The sequence below is a fragment of the Suillus subaureus genome (genome assembly GCF_016647635.1).
Source record: "Suillus subaureus strain MN1 chromosome Unknown BJ212scaffold_28, whole genome shotgun sequence".
NCBI lineage: Eukaryota > Fungi > Basidiomycota > Agaricomycetes > Boletales > Suillaceae > Suillus > Suillus subaureus.
In genome coordinates, this window is record NW_024538584.1 from 1 (window position 1) to 13,807 (window position 13,807).

The 13,807-nt window shown below is 49.0% G+C and overlaps 3 protein-coding genes across 3 annotated transcripts; 1 reads left to right on the forward strand and 2 right to left on the reverse strand.

The window, feature by feature from the left end:
- Positions 1-2,154: 2,154 nt before the first annotated feature.
- BJ212DRAFT_485364 (uncharacterized protein) lies at positions 2,155-4,485 on the reverse strand. The gene is made up of 16 exons (XM_041343314.1): positions 3,957-4,485; positions 3,840-3,905; positions 3,758-3,787; positions 3,601-3,707; positions 3,510-3,549; positions 3,391-3,463; positions 3,311-3,344; positions 3,248-3,255; positions 3,186-3,190; positions 3,008-3,136; positions 2,942-2,954; positions 2,738-2,743; positions 2,667-2,674; positions 2,557-2,618; positions 2,401-2,476; positions 2,155-2,340 (listed from the first exon to the last, which is right to left on the reverse strand). Exons 1-16 carry the CDS (start codon positions 4,034-4,036, stop codon positions 2,211-2,213), a joined length of 867 nt encoding a protein of 288 aa, XP_041190130.1. The 5' UTR covers positions 4,037-4,485; the 3' UTR covers positions 2,155-2,210.
- A 1,075-nt stretch (positions 4,486-5,560) lies between these two features.
- BJ212DRAFT_485578 (alpha-aminoadipate reductase Lys1p) lies at positions 5,561-10,510 on the reverse strand. Its single transcript, XM_041343315.1, has 6 exons — positions 9,287-10,510; positions 8,802-9,239; positions 7,762-8,748; positions 6,875-7,707; positions 6,466-6,817; positions 5,561-6,411 (listed from the first exon to the last, which is right to left on the reverse strand). The coding sequence occupies exons 1-6, from the start codon at positions 10,386-10,388 to the stop codon at positions 5,837-5,839; spliced, it is 4,287 nt and encodes a 1,428-aa protein (XP_041190131.1). The 5' UTR covers positions 10,389-10,510; the 3' UTR covers positions 5,561-5,836.
- Positions 10,425-13,428, forward strand: BJ212DRAFT_1372610 (uncharacterized protein). Its single transcript, XM_041336336.1, is given in 4 exon segments — positions 10,425-11,914; positions 11,960-12,325; positions 12,345-12,764; positions 12,790-13,428. 4 exon segments carry the CDS (start codon positions 10,646-10,648, stop codon positions 13,024-13,026), a joined length of 2,292 nt encoding a protein of 763 aa, XP_041190132.1. The 5' UTR covers positions 10,425-10,645; the 3' UTR covers positions 13,027-13,428.
- The last annotated feature ends 379 nt before the right edge of the window (positions 13,429-13,807 follow it).

Here is a 13,807-nt window from a genome sequence, read left to right on the forward strand (position 1 = left end):
CAGCAGGTAAATAGAAAGCCCTAGCAGGCGAATCCAAAGTCGTCCCTAGATCGGAAATATTCGGTAAAATGTTTGTGAAGGCCAATAAGACGTCGCAATATTCATTCAATTGCATGTGCCTGGTCATGTTCAAGTTCAATGAGCAAGTTGAGGCACACCCCTGCGTGAATTTGCTGATGTAAGCACTTCGTTTTGGCCTGGGCTGTCACGGTAATCATAAGTGGTACTCAGAATAAATCTTGAAACTCCTTGAAAACTCGCCTAAAGCTCGGCTACTTCAACAAAACACAGCATGAGCATGTGCTGCAATTGAAAGTCAAGCCGGCATCGCACATCGGAGTTCGAAAAACATGCCTGTTGTTCACCAACGTGCTCGCCGGTCTGCACGACTTAGAGCCAACGCTCATCCATGCGCGAGGGCGATGGACCATCTGCCATCCACCTGATCAGCGGCGCCTCGCCCTTACCGGCAAACGGCCTGTCCACCTTCCGCCTCCTTATCTGTCTCCATGGAGGCACCCTCACGTTGGAGATGGAGTCATCGGACACCATCAACAACGTGAAGGCGAAGATCCAGGACAAGGAGGGCATCCCAACTGACCAGCAGCGTCTCACCTTCACTGGAAAGCAGCTCGAAGATGGCCGTACTCTCAGTGACTACAACATCCAGAAGGAGTCCGCCCTTCACTTGATCTTGCGTCTCCGCAGAGGCACGCAGATCTTCCTCCCGACGCTTTTCATCCCCTGCTCAGCATCCCCCCCTCCTCCACTCGGCACTTATTTGGTCCCTCCCGCGCTCCTTACCTACAGCTGATTTCATTCCCGCGGGCCTTGTTTTTTTTACAATTTTATTAATGCTTTCATTTGGAATACAATTATGTTGGACCGCTACTCTACCACTTTCCCCTATGTACATAGCACGCTTTGAAAAATCACAAGTGTCGTTTTAAAGTCTGACTACATGCCGACGTGTGCCGAGCGCATTTCTCTCGGACTTGCGCGAGTTCTTTCAAACTTTAAGCGGGGAGTTGAAGGGAGTTGAACGCAGTTTAGCGAGTTTTCAAGAGTTTCAAAATTTATTTTGAGTACCACTATAGTGCAATACTCTCCAAAGTCACTCATTTAATATTGTCGCCGCGAAGCATAGAGTCTCACGGCTCGCCCTAAAGGTACGGTCTTACTTTCTACGAGGAACACACACTGTCAGATATCCAATCCTGCCACACGTAGCCTAGAACGTCAAAACGTTCGAATCTGAAGAGATTATATCTACATATAATCTGACACGTAGAAAATTTCAAATATCCGTGCGACCGTGCCCCCACCAACGTTGGATCCCACGAGTCTAAAGTTGATGAAGAGCGGGGGTCTGGCGCGTCTCGTTGCCTCTTCCTGCTCATAATAGTACTTAACATTCTTACAGCCCTCAATGAACCCATATATATTATCCTGACTGGTCACTGCGCAAACTCGTACATAGGATTTCCTCCGATCTGCCAAGGTGTTCCATTCACCCTGTGGCCCAACAGAATAACTCCCGCCATCCCCCGGGCCACACCGTACCCGCGCATGCTGGCACATGCAGCGATGACTGCTCGTTGACGGAACTCAGGGCTGAAGGACATATGTTCACCGATGATAAAATACTGTCGCTCAGCATAAGCAGTATCCCTTTCGTCAAAAAGGTAGGAGTCAGGCAAATTTCATCTACTTCTGTAACGAACAAACGATTATTGACACCGACCCGGAAGACCATCATGGCTCAACTCGGTGCCTAGCCGCGTATCTCCTTACAAATGCGTAACGACTCACAAAGCTTTCAGTTTATTTTCCTCCGGAACCAGTGAACGTCGGGCGGAATGCATCATTCCTATGACCTACACAAGCCACTGTTCTCCCTCAGTTTGTTTGGACAGTGTCCCTATCTTCGCGGGTGTGTTACCCTTCCAGGTGAAATTAAACTTGTTTCTGCAGTCTGCCCTTCGCAATTTGACAAAGGACTGTTGTTTCATTCCTCGCAGCGGCAGCATCGAAGAGTGTTTCCTTCTACTTGTACAAAACAGGTAGCATGCATATGTCCATTTCTTCAAAACAAGTAAATCAGTCTAGTGCTTGCATATTACATGACATGTATATATTGCCTAGAATGCTATATCACTGCAGATAGCGTTACATATATTAACAGCGAAGTTGCACATCCACGCCCAGATTCAATTTTCCATCGGATTATCCCATGAACTAGAAACCCCACATTCATCCGTGTGGTCTAAAGTCACCAAGGGCTTGACACATGTACATATGTCAAGTTCCATGTCATCAGTGCGCACACCATCGAACGATCTGAGTCCAAATTCAGGATCAATATGATTTTTGGGGCTGAGCGGAGAACGGATAGCGGACACCACGTCTCGAGCATTTTGTGGGGAACGCGCGGCGACTATGTTGTCCAAACGTCGGTTCTCTGCTTCTGAGAGCTCTGTATGTAATGGGAGCGGAGGAACAACGGAACGAGTGAACTTCAGCGTAAGAGCAGTAAAATTCTAGAGTGGTGCGCACCTCGCAGATGGATGAGAATCCGTTGGCTCATAATCCATATTACAGCAAAACCTATTGATGCCCTAGTGGTTCCCTGTGAGCAATCCTGTGATGGACATTGCAAAACCTACCCTGCGGCCTAATAGGATGAGATCAACATAAGCGCACTAAGCTTCCATGAACCATGGTATATAAGCCGTACCTGGGTCTGGATATTGGATGTATGATAAAGGACAATGTTTAATATGTTCGATCCTGATGAAATACTACTCAGTGGTGTGCCAAGCACAAGTAGAGCATACCCACCTGTCAGCACGACGAAATATCCAATGCCGTCATAGATCAGGCTGAGCAAGATGAGCGACTCTGCATTATTTTGAGAGTATCGAGGGACTTACACCCGTACCAGCTGTTCCAGTCTAGCAATAGGTCAGCAACTCTAATCGTTGAGGAAGAGGATAGGTGTACGCACCTGTTGCTGAGAGGATTGTAGCGCAGAAGATATACGGTGGAGATGGTCAATACTGCAAGGTCATACAACATCGAAACGGTGTAGTAGAACCATGCCGACAGTATTTTACCAGAATTTCCTGGAGTGCAACTGTGATTCATGAGGTTTTGAACAACACATTGGTACAGGCACCACTTACTTTCCCTAAAAACTACGCTGTTTGCGTGAATCATGTTACGAGGAACATTGACTTACACTAACAACGACAGCTGTTGGTTCTGATGTCAACATGAACTCGAGATCAAAATATGGGCCAGAGCTCACGTATCCGGTTGAACATATTGGTGAACCACTCCAGCTAAACTAGGTAAGAGAGATGTTACACAGGAGTCGTAACAACACACCGAAATTGAGAGGAAGTATAGCACCACTAGTGTAATTCCTATCCGCCTATCCCTCCTTGCAATATTGAATGTCCTATATGACGTAAAATTCTGTAGAGCCGGCTGCCCACAGGACACACCTGACACCTAGGATGACTTGTGATATCATAGTCTGCATAACTACAACATGTGTGAATAGAGTATTGGTAGGTGAACGTCGATAGGACAGACCTTTGAAGACAGGCGCAACCATATAGTAATGTTTACACGTTTCTTGTGTGAAACCAGTGGAGAAGACTCCGTAATTACTGAGTATCATGACCATGATACTACCATAGCTTCATAAAAGTCAGCGAAAAGTTGCACGATGGGATGAGGACAGACGTACCGTATGAGAATGAATAAGATGCAAGCAAGGCTGTCGGATTGCGGTTGTCAGTGGTGGTACGCGAATACCTGTATGTACATACCGGAGACGAAAAAGTGACGATTGGCTTCGGTAAAACCGCCATTCTGCAGGGAGGGTAATGATATAACTAAAGAAAATCGGTCATGACCACGGTACCGTGGCTGGAAAAAAACCTTACTCATATAATGCAATGGAGATTGATGCTATCCGCAGATACTTCTCCGTTGCTTGGTTTTCCACGACCGCAAGTTCTTTCATCTATGAAATGAACCAGAAAATTCAGATCAAGGTTAGTCGGTATGGAGTTGCGGATATAATTGTTGCGTAAGTTGGGCAGCGGTCGCGGATTCGAATTAGGATGGGGGACGACGTAGATAAAAAAAAAAGTAAATGTAAATGTGGGAACGACTGTATGTGAGTGAGTTGATGGCGAAGATCGATGGACAGGACGCTTCGCGTTGAAGCAGCTTAGGGAGGCAAGATTAAGAGGATGATTGGCAAGGCATTAGAATTTGAATCGGTGAATGGGTGAAAGACCTGAGTACATAGGCAATGGAAAATTGACCAACTTATTAAGCGATCTTGTTCCTCAATAGCCTGTAACCCCCCGTAGCCGATCCAACGCAGTGGTTAGTTAACCTTTTGGCGTGAGATGCGGGCAATTAGCTAAGTCACAACATTGACGGGTGCCTCAGGGAGTCACAAACGTTAAAACAAGCTTATAAAGGAAGCGTCGAGTGATCGATCATGCACATGACATATGTGCACTATCTTTAGACATAGCCGCTTATTTTAGTAAATTCCTTTCGATAATCAGCGCCCATCTAGCTTGTCTCCCCTTGACAATATATACTACAGGCTATAGATAACCGGTTGATGGGCTTTTCTACACGGTCTAGCCTTCCAATTGCCGAGCACATGTTACCGACACTCGCGCACGACAGCTTTCATATGCATTCCAAGAACCGCTCAATGTGCGGTGGCATGTCAGATGCACATCGTTGTTTGTTCACCGAGGTCATGTGGAGACGATCACAAGCACCACTGTGGGGAATAGTCACCTTGCTTGTTTAAGTTTCTTGCTCCACCATATGCCGAACCCCTGCCAGCAAAGCTTCCGACGGTTGATTCGCTTGCTGCGATTTGCACCGGGCTGTGGTGGTAAGGTGTACGTTTAAGTCCAGTACCGCACCTCTAGAGCACTGAGTTGGACATCTGCGTCCGACCTCACCTGATCTATCATGAATCAGTGATTGGCTACAAGAGGTCTGAACTAAATCACAAATATCTATCTTTTTTAAAGGCGATGTCTTTCTCGTCATCCATCACCCTCGAAGATTTAAGCGTCTTGTCCGAGTCCGCGGTGATATGCTAACCTTGTCGTATACCGCATTGGAAGCATGACTGCACAATAGTACTCAGAGCTCTTGCAAACCGTACTCAGTCTAAAACTTACTCAAACAAACTTATCATGGCCCATCATAGCGATACACCGTGTGTGCATAATCCAACACCTGAATTATTGCAATATCGGTGCCAAACACACCCTAGTGTCGGAAGTGAGAAAGAGGACTAGGAACGATGAAATAGGCACTTTCCAATTGTCTTGCCTAGTATAAAAAACTTGTTTATCCAGATCTCTGGTATTCCTTGCCAACTTCAAGGTCCAGCATAGCACCTTTCCTGGAACTCACAGGTAACTATACCGCATAGGAACAATTATGCTTTACAGCTGCAAGCAAGGCCTTCGTTGTCGATGCGCGACCCCAAGTTCCGAAGCAAGAGACAACATCAAACACTCGTTAGTCCCCTATCAATGTATCTACATCTAGTCTTGTCTTCAAGTCACATCTCGGAAAGGTTTAGCCCAAAGGTTCATCCACGGACCACGGGTAGGCAAACGACCAATCATGTGCTCACCAGATGCCGACTTGTGAATGTCGCGTCTTACAACTTTCATCGCAGAACGACTCGGAGGCAATACGACAGTCTTTCTCGTCGTTCTTCACACGAAAACACCAAAAACAGCATGAATAAATTGCATATCCAACCTGCCACTTAAGCACCACTCCGGCCTGCAGCTTTGATGACGGCACCATTAGCTAACTGCGGCAATATCTTGTTTGGTGCTGACGAAGACGGCGCTGGCAAGAATCCCGCTCCGACTAACCACGCAAGGTACCTTCCCATCAGCTGATCTGAAACAGTGAACGTGCACTGCTGCCCTTGGGAGTGCAACAACGCCATAGTGTTAGTGGCGTCAAGCTCGGGAGCTTTCGTACTCGTCGGTAAGTCATCGAGAACGAAATGGAGGAGGGGGAAAAGAGCGTTATCTTGGGCCTCCATGACGTGCTGCTCCAGCTTGCGACGCCATATGAGATACTCGCATTGCTGTGTAGGGAACCCATACTCGGCCAATGACGAGAGGATGTTGTTGAATGTCGGGGGAGGCACCGCAGTGATGTGCAGTACGCTTTGCGCAGCATTTGGCAGGGGCTCCACGGCAGCGAGGGCAGTGCAACGAGCAACATGATCCACAGGCACCATGTTCACGGTGTTGTTGATATCTGGGACAAGGCCGAGCTGGACGCATCCCTTGACCATGCGCCAAATAAAGTCGTCGGTGTTGGTCACTATGAGGCGCCGCAATCAATCTGTCAACATCTCACAGAAGAGGAGTTTCATACCTGCAGTGTGAGAGTCGCCAACAATATAACCGGGCCGCACGATATGGCCCCGTAAGCCCCTCCTACCAGCTTCAAAGAGCAGCTTCTCCGATACCCACTTGCTCTGCCCATAGCCGGACTTCAGACCCACTTTTGCACCATCCAGGTCATCATCTTCCGGAATACCTCCCCGCGAGTCTTGAGACTGTGCTAGAGTGTCGGACAACCGCACATAGTGCTCGGTGTCGATCGCCGATGTGGATGAAACGAAAACAAGCAGCTTTTGCTTTTTCGTCGAGGCAAGTTCCACAGCAGTCAAGGTACCGATCACGTTCGGTGCACGAAGCCTCTCGTACGGGTACACCCAATGCACCTGCGCAACACATCGTTAGATATCATCGCATGCATGCGAAAAGGTAGAGTAGCTCACCAGGGCACCATTGTGCAAGATGACGTCCGCCTCAGCAGCGACTCGTGACCAGACTTCATCGCCCATACCGAACAAATCAAGGCCAAGGTCTCCAACCACCACCTCCAGTCTACCCGAGGTGAACCACTGCTCATCCCAAACGCCTCGATCATTGGACCCTTCTCTAAGGCGCGCCACACCTTGTTCGACGCTGGGCGCGCGTACGAGACAAATGACCTTCCGAACCCTATCAAGGCGCTGGAGGAGATCGCGTAACACAAAAGCCCCGAGATAACCAGTAGAACCCGTCAAGAACACAGTTACAGCACCCGACTTGAAGTCCTCAGATATCGGCGAGTACGAGGGTTGCAAGCGTTGAACGAGCGTCTCATAGTCCTGTCCGTACTGAATAGCAGGATTCAATTTCACGGACGCCTTGACAGGCGTCGCAGGGCGCGTCTCAGCGTCCGCGTAAGCGATACCAAAGTCCGGATCACGAAGCGCATCTAGCGCACAAGCGAGGCCCGTGATAGTTGGCTGGTCGAAGATAAGGCCAAGTGGAGCTTCGACAACGAAGATTTTGCGGATCTCGAAAATGAGACGCGTGGCAAGGATGGAGTGACCGCCCAGGTCAAAAAAGCTTTCGTCGAGGGGGATAGGCGTGGGCGCGTTCGGGAGGATACTAGCCCAGATAGTGCGCATGGTTTGTTCGGTGGGGCTCGCTGTGCGCCTGTTAACAGTCTTTTTGGGTTCGGAGTGCACAGCGTGGGCATGTGCCGTATCGGGGAAGGGAAGTGCGGGTTTGTCTATTTTGCCATTAGGGTTGAGGGGCATACGATGCAGCGGAACGAACACTGTAGAAAGAGAGCTAAGTAAAGGAAGTGGAGCAAGGCAACGATCAATCCTACATGATGGTATGCTGTAACTAGGCAGTTTCTTTTTGAGGTGCTCTCTAATATCCTTGATGAGCCGTCTATACTTTGGACTCTTGCCATCAACCTCTTCGTCATCCTCTGTGAGCTCGCTGGCAAATCCATCCAGATTCGAACTTTGCAAAGGCACGAAGTAACTGACAAGGATCTTTTCCTCGTCCTTGTCTCTCCGCACGAGTGTGACGTTTTCTCGCACAAGCGGGTGCTGGCTCATCAACGTATCGATCTCCCCAAGCTCAATCCTGAAACCACGGATCTTGACTTGGTCATCTGCACGCCCTGTACACTCAACGCGTCCATCAGGGAGATATCGACCAAGATCGCCCGAACGGTACATCCGGTCACGGATGCCCTTCCAATGACGTGACTCGGGCCCAGCGAGGCCCTGAGGTGGGTGTAAAATTGTGTCCCTCCAGGGTAAAGTGGAAGGAGAGAACCAATTGCTAACGAACTTCTCGGCGGTAGCTTCGGTATCGAGGTATCCCTCCGCTAAGCCTCCAGATCGCACATAAATCTCTCCGACCTCTCCCACTGCGCAAGGGACATTTCTGTCACTGCGATTGACAACAAGGAGCTGCACGTCAATCATGCCCTCTCCAGCTGGCATGATGTCCTTCTGAGTGGCGAGGAAAGTCGCGTCCACGGATAAGGGTGGAATCGCGAAGTAAGATACAGCGCGTTGCGTCTCTGTTGTGCCGTACATATTGATGATCTGCACATTTGGGGCGAGAGCTTGGAGGCGGAGGCAATCGCGCTTGGTTAGGACGTCACCGACGAAGAATGCGTTCTGTAGGGATGGGATCTGGCGCGTTGCTTGTGCAGAGAGTAGCTGACCCATGGCAGGGGTTAGGTGCGTGACTGTAACCTTGCTGTCGTCCATCCATTCTGCGAGACGGCCGGGTGTACCGATGTCTTCCGCGGTGGGTACATGAAGCTCTGCACCCAAGAAGAGGGGCGTGAAAACTGTAACGTTAACCTCATCAACGGATGTATCTGCTTGAAAATATAGTACGTACTATCACGTTGGATGGGATCGTGGGCGATCCCGCTTAGCATTGTGAACTTGGAAGTTTCAGTGAGTAGGAAGCGGTTGCCCATCCAAGGGAAGAAATGCGTGAGACTGTAATGGCGTCCTCGAACACCCTTGGGGATGCCAGTGCTTCCACTGGTGAAGGACAGCGTGCCGATGCTGTCAGGACCTAAAATAACATTAGGATCCGTTTCTGCGAGACGGACCTGCGCCTTCAAAACATCGATTCCGTCGTTCGCGCCTCCGAGTATTTGACTTGTGTGAGAAAATTCGAGCGCGGGTACCTCCACACGGATTTTGAGTTCCCCGGATAGGAATTCGCGCACAGAAGGTGAAATTTTGCCAGCACCTGAGAGGACAACAAGGCCACGAGGTTGAGCTACCCGAAGGTATATTATCTGCCGTGAAGGCGGATATGCAGGATCTGACTCGGGTCACAAATGAAGTAAAAAAAAACACAAAAGATCATACCTATGACCGAGAATGTCGCACCGCTTTTAAGAACTGCCATGACTGCTACGACTAGCTCGACACTACGATGTGCGTAGATCATGATGACTTCTTCCCTCTTCACACCACCCGCTAGGAGATGGTGCGCTAGGATGTTGGAGGCTCTCCGAATGTCTCCGTAAGTGAATGTTCGCCTCGTCTGCGGTTCGCTAGGAATCGATGCAGGTATACTTTGAATGATGCACGACCTATCAGGCCAATTCTGTGCATTATGAGAAAAAACATCTGTGATGGCTCCCTTCCAGTCACACCAATGTAAATTCGCTGTTGGGTTGGGCAAGCGTTCGCGTTGGGCAGCCGTCAAGAGAGGAACAGCACCGACCGCCGCAGTTGGATTAGTGGACACCTTCCTTAGAAGTACAGAGAGCTGATCGACGATAAACGATATGCGGGCGGATGTGAAAAGCAACGAGTTAAAGAGGATTCGAAGGGAAATGTGGGGAGCCAAGGAGGCGCGTGTAGTAGTAGGGGGTCGGGTGACGAAGATGGTAAGATCGGACGTTAAGCTAGTTGATCGGATAAAGTTATCCCGTGGCTGATCTGTTTCATCGAAGAAACGGACACGGAAAAGGGGACGGGATGCCTCGACAGAGTCGTCTTTGTCCTTGTGTAAAGCCCGTACGATCGTCTCATAGGGCAGCAGATCTGCTTCGGCCTCGCGTTCGACGTGCTGAACACGGCGCACGATAGTCCAGAATGAATCTGATGGCTCCACTGAAAGTCGAAGAATCAAAGGAAAGCTTGCAGTAGCAGAGGAGGAGCCAATCACGAAGTCTGTATCACCAGTGTACCTGTGTAAGAGGACGAGAAAAGCAGAGAGGAGTAGATGGAAGGCGGATGGTCTAGTTTCAGAAGTCTTAATATCGTCCTCTTCACCATCTTCGCTCTCGGCATGAAGAGCAAGCTTCAAAAGACTGAGTGATGTCTGCTCTGAAAGATCTGCTAGATGAGCGGCTTCGATGAGTTTATTAGCACCAGTCGATCGCGGATAATCTGTGGGCAGAGACATCACAGGTAGATTCTGCAACCTCGCAAGCACTCTGGAGAGCGCATCTGAGGCCATTTTCACGGTTGAGGATAGGAGATCGTGAAAGTAGTCGAGAGAACAAAAATACACACCATAAAACTTTGTGACTCGTTAGTCTTGAACGCGCTATAAGTAGCTATTGCATTACGGCCGAAACTCGCTTGAGTTCTATTACTTCCGAGTCCAACAGAATCATTATAAACTTGCAATATGTTTTCGCACTTCAGAAGTTTATATATCAATCCGTACGTAGAGCAATATGCAACCCGCGGTAGCGCAGACTCGCAAGAAACATGTCTGCGACTAATACCTTCAGTTGTAAAACTTTCGTGCAAGCATATCTGGCCGCCGCGGAGTCAGCGACAGAACTCCGTGCTAATTCTGTTCAACGTTCGATATTCAACTGGCAACTGCTACTTTCTGGGAAGAGCGCCATCATACACGCTCACAGGATTATGGGGTGCGCCAGCAGCTACCAGCGCCTCCTCAGGACACCTGGGTCAAGGTTGGCAGTGCCAATCTGCCCCCTTCCTGAAGACCTCCAAGATTCGAACTTCCTCCACGTTGAAGCCTCGGATTCTTCTAAAACTATCACCGTAGTGGATGGGACCTTTTCGCTTCCTAGGTCAAGTTTGGCAAAGCCAATTCGGCCTCTTCCTGAAGAATATACAAATTCGGAGCTGCAAGTTGAAGTCCTGGATCCTTCTAAAACCATACCCACATCGGTTGGGATATTCTCGCTTCCTGCAGAGTTGATATGTCACATTCTACTTCTCCTTCATTTCAAGGATCTTTCGTGTTGTGTATTAGTCCGTTCTTCCGTGTGGCTTTATGGTTCCTATGGGCCGACTTTTGGATTACGCCAGGCCTGCAAAACCTTCTGGCATGTGGCCCAGAATTTCGCCGACATTCAATGCCTATTCGAGCTCTATGCTCAGGGCTTCACGGAGACTCCTAACTCGGACTGGGTCGACGTTTCTAGCAAGATGTATTCACCCAAGAGATTGGCATCCATGTGGCGGTCTGACTTCCATTTGAACCCCATTTTTGAAGTCACAGTGGCGGTTGACATCTCCGACGACTCTCTTGACATGCAATCCGTGAAGTGTGGGCTTTGGTGGATGTACGCTGACTGTGGACTCTTCATTCGGGGGTGTGATACAAACACCAAACCAACCCAGATGTGTCTGAAGCAGAGATATACCTTGCTGGCAGACATGCCCTCTCACACGAGATCAGTTGTCGTTGACCCTCTTCAGGACCTTGCGGTCGCAGCGTCGTACGAGGCCCTTCATGGGCAAGATCGCCACGTCTTTTCGGTGGCATTTCGGTTGGCTTCGTCACAACGTTCACATCCAGGTTCTGCATGCACTTCCTTGAAGTGTGAGCATCCTTGTTACATAGTACCTGATCAATTTTTTCACTTTGTGGGTCGGCCTGCGATCTGTGGGGATCGTGTAGTGGTACTCTATTACACGAGTGACTTCAATTCACTGGGGAGATTATCGGCGTCGAACATCTTCATACAAGTGATAGATTGGAGGAAAGGACGTGCGAAGGGTGTAAGTTCACTCTATTCTTGAAGTTCTGCCACTAAGCATAAGTAGTATCCCTTATATGAATTAGGTGGTAGTGAGGCAAGTTTCCATCTACTTGACGAACATAGGATCATTGTCGTCGGTCCGGAAGGCCGTATGGCCTTGTACACATTCCCAGAACTCGATGGTCTGCCTCAGTGCCGAATTGCGTATGTTCTTCCGAACGTGCGACGCCCTGGCATCTATTTCAATCCAGGACAAATGAGCGTCAGACCGATCTATGTGATCCATGCCTCCCCATCGTTCCACGGTGCGGCGGCTCGCTCAAACCTTATGCCCGACTACGTGACCTCTACGGAGTCACAAATCATGGTTTTGGAGGTCTTGTCGCGCTCATTGCAGGTGATTTTAGTCGTCGATATGGCCATTTTCTCAGTAAAGGCCACACTCAGAGATATCCGTCGAGATTCCCTGGTCGGAGTGGGGACCCAAATACGCACGCTGCTTTCCGCATCATCCAAGCCACCGAATCAGCGTATTCGGTAGCAAAATGGCATGTGCTCTGCCTCAGGATCGTACCCCTGAACCTGGACAAAGGCTGGAAGAACTCCCTGCCGAGGGTTCCTTCTATGTGCACATCTGGGACTTCAATAGAACCATTGCTCACTCGGAACGTTCGGATAATGTCTACGATTGCAATTCACCAGATCGTCTCATCCGCAGACCCGGTCGGCTGGCTCAGACGTGCTTCAACGAAGACGATGGAGACATTATCACGAATCATCCTTACACTACTGCTGTCTGCCCCACGGGTTTCTCGACGCGTTACTTTGACCGGTTTTTTTTGGAACAGGATCGACTTACTTTAATATGGGTAGGCATTCTTGGTATGGATACAGGAATGTCTTAACGTGATTAAACTACAGGCTCGCCCTAGCTCGGTTCAGATTCAAGTCGTTTCCCCCTCGCCGATGATGCCAGCTTCTGAGGTTGGCCCCGACATTGAACAGGGCCGAGTAACTCATAGCCCAGAGCTGCAGCAGACAAAGAAAATGCAAGCTCGCTACAAGACGAGCATCCTTGGACTATTCTACCCACTGAGTAAGTTGTGGAGACGACCGAGACACCTCAAATAGACAGTCCCTACTCTGGAACTTGGATGCTCCATTTATTTCTTCAAACGAGCAGACGAGGATCGGGGCTAATGTTGTTTGAATCAACTATCGAGTATACCCTCTTTTTTTTGTCTTTTAACTCACGCTCGCTACATTGCTGCACCCCATTGTTAGAATTTGTCATACACAGTAATTCCAAGTACCTACCCTCGTTTTGTCTCTTTCCTCTGGTCTCTTATATATGTGATTCCCCACCCTCGTTCAAATTTACCCTCAGTCCCTTGCATGACCTGGGGGTGCGTCATACACTACGATACTATACTTGTTACTGGACTTGCACTGAAGACCCACCGAGTCCGTTATGTTTAGTGTTTTAAAAGGATATTCATTTGCGAGATTCAAAACCGTCTCCTGCGCAGCCCCTAACAATTGATGGTTCTGAACCTTCCTTCTTTCTACACCTCGCACAACCCACGCATGCATGAGAGCCATCTCCTGGGGGATGGGAGGCTCGCGTTTGGGAGAGTGGTCATGAACATATATTCAGACAGATCGATCACGGCCAAAATATTTCGAGTCTCGATACTGGATTTACATAGATATGTATGTGAAATGTTTTCTCGGAGTCCTGCTTGACCCGCTTCACCTGAATGGAGCCTTGCCATAAACTCGCGCGTATTTCGTTCTCCAGCGTTCACGCATTAATATTGATCTCGATCTTTCCAACCCTTAACCAAAGCCACCCTGACTGATGCAGAGCTCCTCATTTATAAGGGACTGCGAATCTATGCAAAGGTTGAGC

Excerpts from the sequence above, each read along its gene's own strand:
- BJ212DRAFT_485364 (XM_041343314.1), bottom strand. The coding sequence starts at position 4,036 with ATGAAAGAACTTGCGGTCGTGGAAAACCAAGCAACGGAGAAGTATCTG. Across the intron at positions 3,788-3,839 it reads TCGTCACTTTTTCGTCTCCG|CCTTGCTTGCATCTTATTCA; the intron begins GTATGTACATAC and ends GCAATCCGACAG. Across the intron at positions 2,477-2,556 it reads GATTCTCATCCATCTGCGAG|AGCTCTCAGAAGCAGAGAAC; the intron begins GTGCGCACCACT and ends CATTACATACAG.
- BJ212DRAFT_1372610 (XM_041336336.1), top strand. The coding sequence starts at position 10,646 with ATGTCTGCGACTAATACCTTCAGTTGTAAAACTTTCGTGCAAGCATAT. Across the intron at positions 11,915-11,959 it reads GGAAAGGACGTGCGAAGGGT|TATCCCTTATATGAATTAGG; the intron begins GTAAGTTCACTC and ends AAGCATAAGTAG. Across the intron at positions 12,765-12,789 it reads ATCGACTTACTTTAATATGG|GAATGTCTTAACGTGATTAA; the intron begins GTAGGCATTCTT and ends GTATGGATACAG.
- BJ212DRAFT_485578 (XM_041343315.1), bottom strand. The coding sequence starts at position 10,388 with ATGGCCTCAGATGCGCTCTCCAGAGTGCTTGCGAGGTTGCAGAATCTA. Across the intron at positions 8,749-8,801 it reads CGATCCCATCCAACGTGATA|TTTTCACGCCCCTCTTCTTG; the intron begins GTACGTACTATA and ends TTAACGTTACAG. Across the intron at positions 7,708-7,761 it reads TAGTTACAGCATACCATCAT|TGTTCGTTCCGCTGCATCGT; the intron begins GTAGGATTGATC and ends CTCTTTCTACAG.